Source organism: Toxotes jaculatrix, chromosome 24 (genome assembly GCF_017976425.1).
Source record: "Toxotes jaculatrix isolate fToxJac2 chromosome 24, fToxJac2.pri, whole genome shotgun sequence".
In the NCBI taxonomy this organism is placed as follows: Eukaryota; Metazoa; Chordata; class Actinopteri; family Toxotidae; genus Toxotes; species Toxotes jaculatrix.
In genome coordinates, this window is record NC_054417.1 from 9,990,137 (window position 1) to 10,005,797 (window position 15,661).

Below are 15,661 nucleotides of genomic sequence, written 5' to 3' on the forward strand. Positions count from 1 at the left end.
TATATCAAGGACTTAACTCCACTGTGAAATACAAGACATTACAAAATACAAGTCGCTTTACAGAAAGTCTTAAAGTCCTTTAACTAGTTTTAGGTGGCTCCCGTCCTTCAAACTGCTTCGTGTCTGGCTGCGGCGGCTAACGGACATTTTTTTTTCTTTAGTCAACGTGTTGGACAAAACTTTAAACAACGTAAAACATTATGATACATCACCAACTCGTGTGATTATTAAATGTTGAGTTTTACAATATAGAGCTCTATTAAAACAACTTACCATTGCGTTTGTGTTAGTGGTTTATAGTTTTCTGAAGAAGGGGCCCCAGGCGATTTGAGGGTAACGTAGCTGCTGGTCTCCACATTCCTAAATCCCTGCTCCAAAGGAAAAAAAAAAAAAGACCGCCATTAAGCTAACGACAGGAAACATTACACTTCCGGTAAATACTTTCGAAGTAAAACAATGACGATCTCTCGGGTGTTGTAATAACAGCCTCTGTAACAACATAAACTACATTAAAAGACCTTTTCTTTCAACGAAACGTAATTTTAACACCTGTCCAAAGAAAACACAAAATGAGACTTACTTACATATAATATGGAAATATGGGGATTTTTTTTTTACAAAGAAATTTTCTTTACAGCGCACGATCATGACCATGTGACTGTTTTCTGGAGTACATATTTTCAAATAGACTACTACATTGTAACATTGCTTTTCGGTGTCCTTACGTTCATCAGATCTTTCATTCTGTCACTTTGCATTTTGACATATATTTATTCAAATTTGAATATTTAGATAATACGGGTTTCCATACTTTTTACTCTCCTTATGTTCATAATTCGCATTCATGTTATAACTTGTTCATGTTTCGCTCTCCCTTTTTTAAAAATCTATTTTCTATCTGCTCTTTACTGCTGAAAAGATCAAACTCCTTTGGGATATAATTCATCTTATTTGACCTAAGGGCGGTTTAAAAATGATTAAATGCTCAAAGACTCCAGTACTACTGCCATGCAGCTACAATTCTGAAAGGCCAATCTCCTCACTTCCGGTGTTATTCTGGGGAAACGACGCACGTTGGAATGAGAAGGGGGAAGGGAGCAGCAGACCGCTGAGCTTTAAAATGGGGAGTCTGAAAACAGGGGTGAGGGAGTCGGGCTTGTTGTAGGCGGTCCCCCACTTGAAGTGGAAGGAAAACGGATAAAAACACAATTAAAACGTTGGAAGCAGAGAACACGCTGAAATACTGAAACAACCATCGATGCAGCTCCAGGGATGTTAGTGCAGATTTCGAAACTTTACAGAGTAGATGTTCTGGCCATAGGAAAGAGCTCCACCTTGTGTTTAGACTTAGAATCAGTCCTTCTACACCCCGGGTCTGTTAACCTGTTGCTGTGAAACTGGCTTCTGAAGTGACTTTTCCCTTTCTGTAAAATCAGTTTTGTTTTTTTCTTATATCCTGTAGTTGATCATTTTGCTCTCAAACTGCAGCAGTTGCTTCCAGTTGCCCTGTGGTGATGGTACTGCTCTAAAACGGTATTACTCACAGATCCTTTACACTGTAAAAAGATCCCGTTACAATTCCTGCTTTAAACAGCCTACTTACATACAAGTACGTAAGTATTATCAGCAAATGTATTCAAAATGAAAGTACTAACAACACACAACTGGAACATGGCCAGGGAACGAGACACCACTTTTTTTTATAAGTGGTAACAAGCCAAAAGGTTCGAAAACCACTGCAACTATGCGTCAGAGTTACAGTGGTATTTTCTAAGCTCTCTGTGTTTTCCTTTTTTTTTAACGTCGTGGAGTACAAGAATTCCATGGAACAGAACAAATGATATCTATAGCATTAAAGTCTTACAGTTCAGGGAGTTGGCAGAATACAGCAGTTTATATGGCTCTAGGTTTACAAGTTACAGTTGCTGAACTAACAGCCAGTCTAACATGTACAGTGTTTTACCAGCAGAGGTCAGTATAGATCTGATGTCAGCTCTGCAGACCTCATGGCTTTACTGTGGAGGAGTGATGGCCGTTCCTCCCTCCTGTCTTCCCTCTCTGTCAGAGGAAATGCTGCCTACTGCTGCTGTGATGGAGAGCAGCTGCAGGAGGCGACACAGTCCCTGCTTTAATATAGAGCAGAGCTCAGCAGGGAGGATTCACACGTACGCACACACTTGTGCATGTGCGAATGCCGCTTGCATCCAAAGATCAGTCTTAAACTGTTCTTTGGATGTTTCTTTTAAGCACAGAATTGAAGAATGATTCACACTCAGGACAGTGCTGGTGCTGGCACAGCACTAAACAAAGCGAAACAAAGTGTAAAGCCAGGATGAAAGTCTTCTTCTTTTTTTTTTCTTTTTTTTTTTTAAACATCACATATGCTGTCAAGAAACACCCTGCATGGGCACATCCCAGCATGCTGAACTCTCCATCAGAGTCCCACTGCTGGGAGAGGCTGACTGCGTGCCATTTCCCCGGCCAGTCCCTGGACAGCTTCAGTCGAGATCTGATAAATAGAGATTTTAATTCCTCCGGACAGGGCCTGTGACTGTCGGGATAGCCTGAGGCGAGCAGGGGGAGACTCTCCTCACAGACTGTGTCCGGGTAAAGACAGGCAGCTCTCACCAGTGGCATCACAATGAGGCGGTGAAGTTCAGCTGTAGGACAAGATGCTGATGTGCTTGTTTCTGGCCCCAAATCCCAGCTAGACTCGCTTTTCCGCACAGTTTTCCTCCTTCCTAGATGTTCCTACGCTCGCTTGTAGCCTCCGGGCCAAAGTTATGATGCTTTACTTGAAAATAAAATCCACACTTTTTGATGAGAGTTTAACAGAGCGAGAGACACACATGCGGGCAGAGAAGTTGCGGCGTTGCATTAGTCACGCAGTAAAAAGGAGCAGGGCTGTGTGGAGGAAGAGGAGCGGACCTCTGGAGGTGAGTAAGCACAGCCCTACACTCAATTTACTGCTTGATTTATGAGTTCATTTCCTGCACGAAGTTCTCAGCGGGGGTGAGGTGGTATATCTTTCCCACTATAGGTAGCAGTGGCTCCACTTCCCAATCCCCCATGAGACCCACTCTCACCACTCCGGGCCTTCGTGGGACTATAAATAATGGCCGCTGTAACAAGTACACATTGAACACAGAGAGGAGAGGATGCCTAAACATCTTTATTCATGAAGGAGGTTCTTATCTTCCTCGGCACAGGACTAGATGGCTTCAGACCGCTCTGCATACTGAAATGTTGTGTACAGTTACGTTCACTGTATCCCTGCTCTCCAATGAGCATCTTGAGATATTTTGAAGAGTCGGATTCGGATGATAGGACGTTGAAAACGGAACTTCAAGACGGCAGAGTTTTCCCACAGCGGCTGGCATTTTTCTCAAAAGCGCTCAAAAGAGTATTTTTGTCAGGAGAAAGAAATATGGAAGATTTAAAATGTCTAAATTAAAACAAAGAATTAAAAGTGCAATTACAGTGAAAACACATTGGTGTATGTATTTCCTCTTTATGTGTGCATTCACTGTTTCATAGGCACATGAAAAACATGCTAAAAAATGGAGTCATTTAGCTTTTTGTCTGCAGTAACTGGCTTGTTTTTGACTGGCATGATTTTTTTCCACACCACATTAAAACCACAACACAGAAAACAAGCAGAGTTTTTTTTTTTCATCCTCATAAAATATTAACCTGTCGGCCACATAAAGCTGATCACATATGAAATAAAGAGTCTTTTACTGTCCTCGCTACAAAAATGATGTCGATGCTACATGTTTATTCCTTTCACAGTAAATCTACCATCTAATATCTATATTGTACAGAAACAGAAATACAAAATAACCTGGATACAATAAACGTATTTAACAGGCACTAAATGTTGTCTATCAACAGGCAGCCACAGGCTAACAGGCAATGAAAACTATCTGAGACCACTTTCCCATCATCCTTTCAGATCCCACCGTATCTAAATATATATCCACTTAATTTCTGTGTTAGTTTTCTTTCAGGCATTTTAAATCTTCCATAAAAAAAAAAGGTCTGCCAGGCTTGTGTTAATGTCCATTAAAGGTCTGGAGGCAGTGCCGGTGCATGGCAGTGCCAGCCCGCTCCTTATTTTTTTTTTTTAAAACGTGACCAAATATCCAGACAAATGGAAGCTCAGCAAGAGCGCTCGCCGCTGCCTGAGCAACTCCAAGCCAAGCGGCAATCTAGCCTGCAAACTGCCCACCGGTTTTCATCTCAGACACTTTGTTGTCTATTTTCAACAAGGCAGCCGCGGGGGTCACAAGTGGTGAATCAGCCTTGTGGGAAGGAGAGATGAAAGAGCGCGGCGGTGGGGAGGGGAGAAAGAGAGAAGCATCCCACCGTTTCCTTTCATTGTCCCCTATGAATATTGCTCAGGTCAGAAGACGCACCAGCACTAAAGAATTATATATAGCCGACAAATGACGAGGTTTGCACCAGTTTTTTCTTATCCTCCCACTGAGCGAGGAGGCCTGGGCTCTATAGGGCAAATCAGCCACAGCAGCAGCAGCAGCAGCTTTGGAGCGAACGCAGGTAATGGAGATCAAATATATGGAGAGAGTAATGTATGATGAATGTGCTCATGGGTATAAAACTAAACTCAGACTTTTATTGGAAGACATTATAAACTCCTGCTCGTGTGTGCACCACCAAAGCACCAAACTCTGCACATGTCCTCTCTATCCCGTTACATCCAGAAACAGAGTCAAAGTGAACTTCCAGATTCTGGTCCACAAGTAAGAAAACCTCCATCAAAATCCCACCGGCATTTCCAACATCGCTAATTACTACAAGTCCAGCCTTGGAATCCAACCTCTTTCAATGCTAATATTCAATATTCACATCCAATATTCATGTCTCAGTGGCGTTTAACAAACACTATTTCCCTCAGCTCGTTAGCTCAGACATGTGAGGATCAAACTCTGCAGAAGATTTCAGACAGAGATTACAGCTAGAACGTTTTTATTGTAGAGATGAAGCTACGATGCTGCAGGTACCCAAACGTCCACCTGTTGCTACCAGAGGCTTCCACATGACACCATCATGGTAGCCACTTTGAACAAATAAGGACAGGACATGCTTGAAATAAGCTGCTTCCTCCCACATGTAAACCAGACAAAACAACAACCAGCAGCATCTCTTTCCAGATTCAGTTCACAGGTCACTATTCACCACCACGAGAACAGTTTTCACTGGAACATACTATAACATACTCAGACTATCTACATGTCTTTTCTCTCCTGTCCAACTCTTGACAAGAAAGCAAATAATCCCCAACTGTTAAACTATTGCTATAAAAGTGCAATGCATTACATTGTTGTGACAATCAGGAGAAGGAGCTTCTACTTAGCGTTGAAGTAACCACTTCTTTTAATTGATTTTCTGAGTGTGCCCTTCCTCCTTGTGTTGAAATTTGCACTGCGTGTGAATGATGATATAAAAAGCTCAGTGGAAGCTGCTATTAACAGGAAACCAACACGGAGGAATCTAATTTCTGCCTCACACTTGCTGAAGCGCAGCTCCAGGCGGCTAAAATAGCATCTTGTTATGACATTAGCATTTAAAGGAGTCATAATTTCTACAGCATTCCTTACCGGGAGGTTGTAATTATATTGTCCTCTTAGTATTAAGCTACACGACAATTAGCGCACTGCTTATGCTCTTTCTGCTTATAGATATACCTGTACCACAGGGAGGGGAGGAGTGTTTTAATTTGAGTTCTATTAACAATGTTAATACCGACCTTCCAAACAGCCATATTGTGCTCTCAAGTTTAGTTAGATTGTGGAGTGGAAGTCTTTGCTGTCCTTTGGGTAGGCCTATTAGAGACTAAATGTTACTTCTGACAGTTTGAACAAATGAAGCAGAGAGCAGGAAAAGAGGAGAGCAGATAACTGTCGCTCTCTTTGAGCTATGGCAGCCGTCCAGCATGGCCTTCTTTGTATTCAGAGAGCACCTCGTTTTTGTGTCAGCGCGGGACAAGAGAAGCACTTAACGTGACATTTAGAGATGCTCAGAGATTCTCTCTGGAGGCCAGAGGGAGGGAGAAAAGAACCAATGATGTTATCGCAGACATGTGTTTTAAATGCCAGGAGGGGTGCTTTTGCCGGAGAGCTTTGGCCACAACGATAAGAGAATAACCCGGCCTCCGGTCTTGCACCTCTTGCACCGGTTCTGGGGCTCACGTTAAGCTGTGTCTGAAATGGTTTCATCTCGTTTCTATCAGATATGATCTTTTAAAGCTTACAGAACAATCTTCTTAGATTGTACATTAGGGCTGCTGTTATCCTTAGAAGAAATCCACACATGCACGGTGCATTTTAAATAGTCGGCCACAGGCTAGGACACGCTGAGCTGAGCTGAGCTGAGTGGGCGACGCGAGCTTTCTGGGATTCTGAATCTTAACCAGATGGTCGTAATACACATCATAACTGTGATTCAAAGCCATTTTTTAAGACTCTTGTTCCCCTGAATAATGTTCGAAAAGCTCCTTTCCAACTACGTAGACTGAATATCTCTTATTGATGTGGGTTTATCCTGAAGGGACCTCCACAACAAGACAGCATGAATATTTAACAGGTAAAGAAAGGTCACTCTTCTGGTATGGATACAGAGATTGGAGTAATCAATCATCATTTCTGTGTGAAATTAATTCCAATTAAAGTGCATGTTGCCACTGGATACATGGCTTTTCACCGAGACACTATCAAAACCAGCTTCTTAACAAACAAATCCACACAAATCCATGAAACAAGCGTCTGAATATTTTGCAATTCTAATGCGCACATTCATCTATCTCGCAATCTTAGATTTCCTCACACGGTCTGTGTGAGCATTTGTGTTTGTGCACGAAATGCCTTCGAGTTTGATGCGAGGTCCGGCGACTTTGCCATAGCCTCCAATTCATCAGGCAGCGAGTTAGATGTATGAAGATAGAGCCGCGTGGTGATGAAGCTGCTACACGGGAGCAGAGTTTAGGAAACAAGGATAGCTATTCATCACAAGACATCTTACCCACGTATACCCGGAGTAACGTCCACAGACTCATTTTTCCATTTTGTCTCTGATGTGGTGACTCGGTCCTGTAGGCTCCAGGTTTTATGCTTCATCACAGCCTCAGACACCTTGGGGAGCAGTTTCCTTAGAAATGGCACCTAATGTGGGAGGAGAGCACGACAGAAGCATCACAATATTAGTACTGTCACCGGTGACAGCTGGATACTGTGGGCAGCTGAATTGATTTTACTGGTAAGAGCTGGCGAGAAAGTGTTTGTCCTGCTGTAATACCACCTCTTGTCTCGGAAAGACATTCTCTTTCTATTCCTCTCATCATATTTTACCATTTTACCTTCATCTTGAACCACTTCAGTTTGCCAAATGCTCCCTTGCAGACCCCTTTTCTCACTCTGTCACATGCTCATATTCTATGTGTATGTGTTTACTCGAGGAATAATCCATTTTCTCGCCATCTCAGGGCTCCTTGAATATTTAAGGCTTTGATGTTTGGTGTGTACTGCGGTTACCTAAGCAGCTTGCCATAACCGGCCGCACAGAGATTCTCCCTGCTCGCTTCTCCTATTTTCTGCACTGTGTCTGGATTGCGACAATAAAGTATCCTTTTGAAGCCTCTCCTCGCTGCCTCTCGGGAAGGTGTTTTCTGTAGATAATGACTTATTTCAATTCCCACCTCACCCAAAGAGCGCTGCGCAAATCTTTTTTTTTTCTTTTTATTCTTACTTGCTAAAGGCTTGAGTACCTGCAGATGTTATGACATGAATTTAATCATGACCCACAGGCATGAGCACGCATGGCAGATTTGGCCAGGCATTAATTATTCCATCTCTGTGGCTAATACAACAAAGAGGCCCAGATGCCAGCAGGCGCAGACACAATTTGGAAACACGGGTTGCGTAAACAAGGCCGAGGAGCGGGACAGTTTCGAGTGTGCCTGGACTGTGTGCTGACTGAATTCATGTGGCATGCAGTCTTAAGCAATGTTGCTGTAAATTTGGCTGTAAAATAGTGAACCGACTGCCAGAGTTATTGGACAACGTGGGCCCGACAGCCCCTGACTCAGCTCAAAGGCATGGTTAACCTGGCACAGACACACACTGGCTGGATGGACCATTAACTGGCCAGTACTGAATGCTTTGTGTCTGCATGCATTCTCCCGAAATGTTCAAATACAGAAATTGAAATTTCAGATCGTGAAGTGGGACTGAAAAAGGCAGAATAATTTCAGTATTTAGCCAAGCTAAGCATTTATCTCTAGGTTAAACTTTAGCTCTCAACAACAAAACGTATTTCCCAAAATGTTAAATTATTCCTTTAAGTTATTGTGAAACATCTTGGTCACATACAATACAACAATCAAGTCTGCTAAGATGAAAATCTAAATGTGCAAATCCAATTTTGCACAGTAAGCTAATAAGACCTCACCGCTTCCATGTTTTCAAGGTGCTAAATATGTAAAGTTGTGATCATCAGAATAAATGTGATCATTTTAAAATGATCCAAGAATAACCAGGCTCTAACTTGTGATTTACAACGACCCCAGAATGGTCTGTTTTGATTAAACTAATGAGGAGTCTAATCAATGGAATGAAATCATGTAGTCTCTCTAACTGTTGACCCTGAATGCTCCTCAAACAACAACTATTAATATATACAGTGAGTGAATTTAACAGTAAAAAAAAAAACAACAGCGGCACTAATAAGTCACTTATTTAAAAAAAAGCCTCACAGTTCAGTCACAGATTGGGCTTTTTATGATGAAAAAGGGTTTTGACACAGCTAAGTTCAAAGAGAAAAACTCCATTCACAGTCATCCTCCGAGCACAGTGACCTCATTAAACTCTCTGATCCAGCAGAACATGACTACATAGGTGGATGTGTGAACGGTTGCAGCGGTAGAGTGCGTTCTCACACAAGTTAGAAGATAAACATTTTAAAAAAGCCCGGTAACTGTCAAATCTTCCATAAAATAATGAAATCATTTTTCTTTGCCTTGATCACAACTTGAGTTTACACACATCAATAATCACATTTTACTTGGGGGTTTCACTTTGAACACTTTATATCTTGCTGCATGAGAAACTTGTTTGAAAGGTTTTCTCAAGAATAAAGGAGAAATGTTAATTAAAAGACATTTACCTTCAAGGTTTAGACGATTCTTGCCCTGAACGTCTTGTTATTCCTTTATTCTAAATCTGATTATTTTCCTCTTTGCTCCCCTTTAAATCTAACGCTGTGCATTTACTCCAACCTTGGGACTGTCAGCATTAAAGCCTTCTCCTGAATCAGCCAGTGCAACATTTATTTAGTTAATGTGAGCAATGACTCTCTTTCAATTAATTTCTCATTAAGGCAGTCGAGCACAGAGACGTTCGTACATTTTAACTTCTTTCTTTAAAGCGTGTCGGTGCAAGACATTCAGACACTATCCTGTATTTTATGGAATTTGACTGGACTGGTACAATGGAAGTCAAACACTTAACCCGAGGTTTGACTCCCACTGCACTGTAATCTGAAGTAAGTGTTTCTGTGCAGCAGCAGGACAAAAAAAAACCCACACACACTGTATGTTAGGAGGAGAAACCATGAGATAATGGAAAGACAGAGGCGCGATCTTAAATGTATAAATCAAAGAGTCATACATGTGGTATGTTTGGCAGTGAAATTGCACAGCAGTGTCTAAATGAATCAGCCAAGTCAGGAAAAAAGGTGACCTTAATATTGGGGTACATGCTACAATAAAGCCTGACGAGTAAAATTACAGTAATTTTCCCTCTGACATTCATTCAGCGGCTCGAATCAACTTCTGCGAGAAGTGACATGCGGGCCCTGTTTCGAGGAGACAATAAACATCCATCAGTGCTGATGGTACAGACAGGAAGGCTGATTAGGCCACAGCAGGACACATCACCATCAACTGTGTCCCCAAAGCTTCAATTACCTGCTAGAAAATGCAGATTGTATCGCAGGCCTCCTCTCCAGTGTCCACACAGCGTAGCGGATAGTCGACCAATCTGGGTTCTTCTCTGTCGAGCTGCCAAGGTGCACAGCGTGGGCCAACAGCTTCCTTTTCATGTGGGACCAAGTGGAGAGAGTGTCCCTTTTGATTAAGCGTTTTGGACGAGGCTGTGGTGGGAGCCCGGCACAGGTTGGCGTGGTGCCGTCGCCACGCCGCAGGTCTGCGGGACTGCTGGTGGATCCCTGTGGTGGAGAGTTCACACATCTTCAGTCACTCGCTCCGCATGCAGCCGAGGCAAATGGCCAGAGCTGCCAATTCAATAAAACCAAAGATGCTGCAAGGTATCTAATAATAAGATTTACAATCAACACATTCAATCCTGGGAAAAAAAAAAGAGAGCACGTTTCTGGCAACAGAGCAGAGCAAACGCGTTCTGACAGCCAAGATGTTACCGTTTAATGTACATTTTCCATTTTCAGATGAAGGTCGATAAAGTTACGCAGCTTCTCTCTGAGGCACTTTCTATAATATCTGAAAGAGGAAAAACCTGGAAAAACTTTTTTTGAAACTAAGAGAACTCATATTGTGTTGACTGTAATAACAGCTGAGATGGTTCTTCCCATTTTCTATGAATGTAGCATTAATCTAAAATAGCAAAAATAGTAAGCATCAGCATGTGAGTATGTTAGCATTTAGCTCAAAGCACCACTGTACCTAAGTAGTACAGCTTCACGGAGCTCCCAGCACAGCTCTAGACTCCTATGGCCTTTTCAGACACAACGCAATTTGCGTTGCCAATTCAACAGCCACGCAGGTATTTGTCACATCTCGCCGAGCGCCGTGCACCGTGCTGCATGTGTGCTTTGCTCAAAGCAGCGATAAACCGTTGTGACGTGGCCTTTGGAAACAATGGGTTTCAGAGCGCAGCAGTGCCGCTGTCGTGTCGGGTCTGAAAACCCCATTAGTCTTATTGAGATATGGCCCTTTTTCCATTGAATCTGTAGAAACCACTCGATTACATTTGGACTCAACAACACTCCAAGTGCGATCAGAGGTCGAATGTAAGAAATCCAAAAGGCTTTCCTCCTATTTGATGTATAAATACCTACATTTTTCAGTTTTTTTGTCTACTCATGCGAGCATGGCGACATGTTTTTGGCATCCTTTGACTGTTTTGTTTTGTTTTTATTTGTATTTTTTTTAGTGTTTCCAGGACCTGTAACGTGTTATGAAACAACTGGGACAAATTTCTACTAACAATGCAGAGCAAATGAGTACTTACTGCCAAGATGCTACTCTTTATTGTGCTAAATTAGTAGATAAAGGTCAACAAATGTGCACGGCTTCTCCATAAAACACTTTCTAACATATCTGCCAAGAGAAAAGGGCTGAAACAACAACTTGTCTCTGTTTAATAAACAGAGAGAAGTTAAAAAATAAGTACCTTTGCTAGATTTGGCCTTTAGCCCCAAAAAACCCTCCAAAAACTTTGTAAACACTGAGTCTGCGGCTTTCGTCTGTTAATCGTGGCACCAAGATTCAGTATCGTGATTTTTCAGTATTTACAGCAACAATAGCAGTTAATGAAGGAACTAGCACCAATAAACAGACTCCAGGCTTGTAAACAGCAACAGGTTGCCAGTCAGCACAACAAACAAATCCAGAGGTAGGCATCAAACCGTCAGAGACAGAAGGCGGTCAGAACACATGAAGAAAATTCAACAGGAAACTGCAGCAACACCTGATAAACAACAGCAGGTAACCTGCCCATTACGTACACGGGGACTAATGAGGTGCTGAGCAGCAGCTGAGCAGTCAGGTGACTATCAGGTGATCAGTGACAGCAACCAGTGGGCAGGCGAGACATGACAGGAGTCTGACATGACAGGAGATGTTTAGCACACAGAGGAGCTGGAGGCAGGAGAGGACGAAGGAGCAGCTGCCGCCATGACAGCACCGCCATCTGTACCTTTTCCACGGTGACAGCTTACAGAACACATCTGCACACTTTAGGCTTCTTTTTGTACACACAGCCTTCACCTGTGGCTCAGAGGATGGTGATGTGAGCAGATGTGGCACGTTTTTAGTGTCTTTAATTTTATATTTGTACTGTTCTTAATTATAGCTGAGAAATAAATAAGTTCAAGAAATAAATAGTTTGCATCACACTCCTGATTTACTTTGCAGAGTTCTTACTCTTTTGTTGTGGTTATGGAACAAATGTAATATATACAAATTACAAGGCGTGGAAATGTAAAATGAAAGACACATAAAATGTGACACATCATCATTACCAGATCCACAGGTGAAGGCTGTTAAGAAGCCCACAGTGTGCAGATGTGTTCTGTAGGCTGAATACCTGTGGGTCATAATGAGCTGCTTACACAGACAACCTCTGGGGTCATTTTTTAGGGGGGGGGGGGGCAGTCTCATTGGTGGCATCACTTTCAGCATGTATGCTAGTTAAAATGATTCACTTTTCTTATCTTCCACACTTTGCATTTGTCTTATTCTCATTTATATCCTTTCCTATAACCTGCAGAACGAGCAGCAAGAGGCGGGTATTTCTTTATGCTGCGAGGCTGTTAAGTTTTGGATCATTTTTCATGCTCTACTACAAAATGAATCAGCAGCAAAACAGGACGCTCTCTTTGATGCCCCACCGTGCATTTTTTTTTCCCTTAAAATTGTTCTCCATTTTTTTTTTTTTTGTGTGCAGCTGCTTTACATTCCATTTGCTTTCCTTAATAGCGTCTCAGGCTGCTCGTTTGCTAGAATTGCCCAGAAACTCTCGCGCTGCAAGAGTCCAAAAGTGAACTGTCTGAATGCCTCTCAATATCATTTCAAAATCAATACTAATTCCAATAAACACAAAATACATACGCATCAGTGGCTGCATCAAACTGGCCTCGCTGAAAATGAAAAAGACCAAAACCAGATAAACAGAAATCCCAAACCAATCCAATCATAATTTCCAGGAAGCTTTGGTTCCATTATTGGGAGGCCTGTATGTTGCTGCAGCTGGCTGAATCAGCACTTCCTGGGGTTATTTCTCATAAGGCTTGTGTAGAGAGCATCAGGGACCTCATAAATATCCCAGCTGCACAGCCAGAACAACACAAGTCTCGCTTCACTGCACAAAACATTAATGCAGATTCTTTCCCATCAGGGATTCTGCTCAGATTTTAATCAGCATGCCATTTGTAGAAAAGGTTTCTTTTGCAAAATGAGGACTGTATCGCATCGACTCTGGGAGAAGCCTTACAGGTAAAGAGCACGCTGACACAGGATGTTATCATCACTGAGCCACACAACTTAACGTCCACTTCTGAATGACCTTTAGACAATGAGATATTTCTTATCCTGACACTTTCCATAACAGATTCTTTACCCGCCCCCTTAGGATGAGGGATGTGACTCCTCTCAAACACAAAGAGAGGTGAGCCACAGACTAAACTCCCATGCAGATTAAGTCAGTGTCAGAGCAAGAGGGCAGAGTGCATTCAGTGCTGAAAGAGGATTGAACAGAATACATACCAAAGCGCATCCTGGTTAAATCCCTTGATGGAGGGCATCTTAGGCAAAATAACAAAAGCTTTTGATCAGTGCAGGCTTAAAGGAAGTCCATTACTCAGGGTAAAATGCCTTTAGTTGGAGCTTGCAGAGTCCGGATAGCACTGTAAATTCAACTGTACTGCATCACGTGTTCAAGTCTGATGGTGTCTAGTGGAAAAGGAAAACCTATGTAGGATGATGACGAAGCGGCAGGCGCACACACACACACACACACACACAAACAAACACACGCATGCGTTTCTCTCATGCACTATCCCAATTATTGACTTGACATGTTGGAATCTGTCCATGGTGCTGAAATGACTCGCCTCGTGCTCGCCTGAGGATTTAACTCCTTCCTGTTGCCTGTATGGAAACTTCAGTCGCAGATGGCATGTTTTAAAAGCCACATTGTAGAGAGACGCTTACAATAGCTAGGTAGCCTCAGAAACACACATTAAGATGTAAACACATTACCCTCTCTATTGATGCTCCACAGACGCACTACTCAATACAACAGACCTGTGTCTCTTTATGAATATTAACGGTCATTACAGCGATATTAAAATGATACCCTATGAAATAAATATATAATATTAAATGTGTTACTCTAAAGCCACTATTTAGTCAATGTAAATGGCCAGTGAGAACTGAAAGACAATTTCAGAATAAGAATAATTTAAAAAAAAACACTAAAACGATCCCTGCTGCTTACGTCATTTCCGTTTTAAGTTGCTATACATTTGCTATATTGCTGTAATTCTGCTGATTTTCCGCCACCAGTTGTTCCAGGCCACTAAAATTGCCTGTGAGTGTGATTAGAGATGCGGTTGCGTCACCGGGTAGGCAGCCGGGACAGATGACTGGCGCAGATGTAGCGTCAAGCCGCCCAGAACAAAAACCGACACTGGACCATTTTGTCGTCAAAATAAAAGCAAGCATAACATGGATAGGATGATTTTAACTGCAGCTGATTACAACAATTAGTCATAGAAGGTCTTATGGCCACTCCCTTAATCACACAAAACATGTTGACATGTTTTTAGGAACAAAACGTTAACTACATCGGGCTATGAATGATATCTGAAGAAACGATGTATAAAAAACCTTCTGGATTTAGACAGGAGTACAACGGAAAAGTTTGGTGTATAAAAACTCAGTGTATGAGAAAAAAACTAATTTTAATAAAACGGTCTATATTGTAATTAAAATCTACAGATGTAAACAGACAGAGCAATAAACAAATTCTGCCTCATGGACAATTACATAAGCTACCAGAGCAAGACTACAATAAGGGTTTGACTGTAGCCTGAAGCCGCAAATCTCAAACTTAAGGGGAATTTCTGCGCCTTCTGAGTTGCACGTGGGATGGTTAGATGGCGTGGGCACTGAGCCTGGATGGGAGTTCACCCATTTAAAACATCTAAAAATATGCTCTTAAAAAACAGTGCTATGATGACTTCACATAACAATATGGGATATTCTGGTGACCAAATAGGGGTAATAAATGACAATCTACTGCCAGTTGTGGCTGGCTATTTTTATTTTTCTCTGATTAAAATCTAATGCGCCGAATATAAAAATGCTATGATTTTATCTCGTTTTCAAATGTGTTCGCGAAAATGATTTTATTTTGAAAGTCTCGGCAGGAAGTCGTTGCGTTAATTTGGTCTCGCTTGTCGCTGGCGGTCCTGGCTCAGATACCGATCAGCAGTTGGCTTTGGCAGGACAGCCGAGCCCGAACGCTCCTCGCGAGGGGATGTGTCGTTTGGAGCTGACGCCTCGAAAGGTGTTATTGCACACGAGCTATGCCACGAGTCATATTATATTTACGGAAAAAGAAGATGTCTGAGTCCTCTAAGATAGAATTGAATGTTTAGTGGCAGCTTCAAGTTTAAAAAGTGGACCTGTTCTCGTTCAGGACGAGGACAGTGAGAGCTGCCCTGCCGGACATGTTCTTACCTGCCCGCAGGACTTGAACTCCGGTGTTGTCCCCGACAGGAGCTCCGCGTACCTCAAGTCAAAGTCCAGGATGAGACGAGGGGAAGAGGAAAACGACTCGGACATCACGTTACCGTTTGTGCCGACGCCGTGATTTACAGTTTT

General features: G+C 42.3%; 1 protein-coding gene across 8 annotated transcripts in view; it reads right to left on the reverse strand.

The window, feature by feature from the left end:
• dzip1 (DAZ interacting zinc finger protein 1) overlaps window positions 1-15,661 on the reverse strand; it is a 47,677-nt gene that overhangs the window by 10,359 nt on the left and 21,657 nt on the right. For 7 of the 8 annotated variants that reach the window (XM_041032118.1, XM_041032123.1, XM_041032122.1 and 4 more), the window contains exons 1-4: window positions 15,518-15,613; window positions 9,983-10,242; window positions 7,042-7,181; window positions 274-368 (exon numbers count right to left, since the gene is read on the reverse strand). In XM_041032118.1, the coding sequence (XP_040888052.1) occupies window positions 274-276 (3 nt within the window). In that variant the 5' untranslated portion in view covers window positions 277-368; window positions 7,042-7,181; window positions 9,983-10,242; window positions 15,518-15,613. Of the gene's footprint in view, window positions 1-273; window positions 369-7,041; window positions 7,182-9,982; window positions 10,243-15,517; window positions 15,614-15,661 lie in introns of those variants that run through there. The other variant, XM_041032117.1, reaches the window with a different exon arrangement.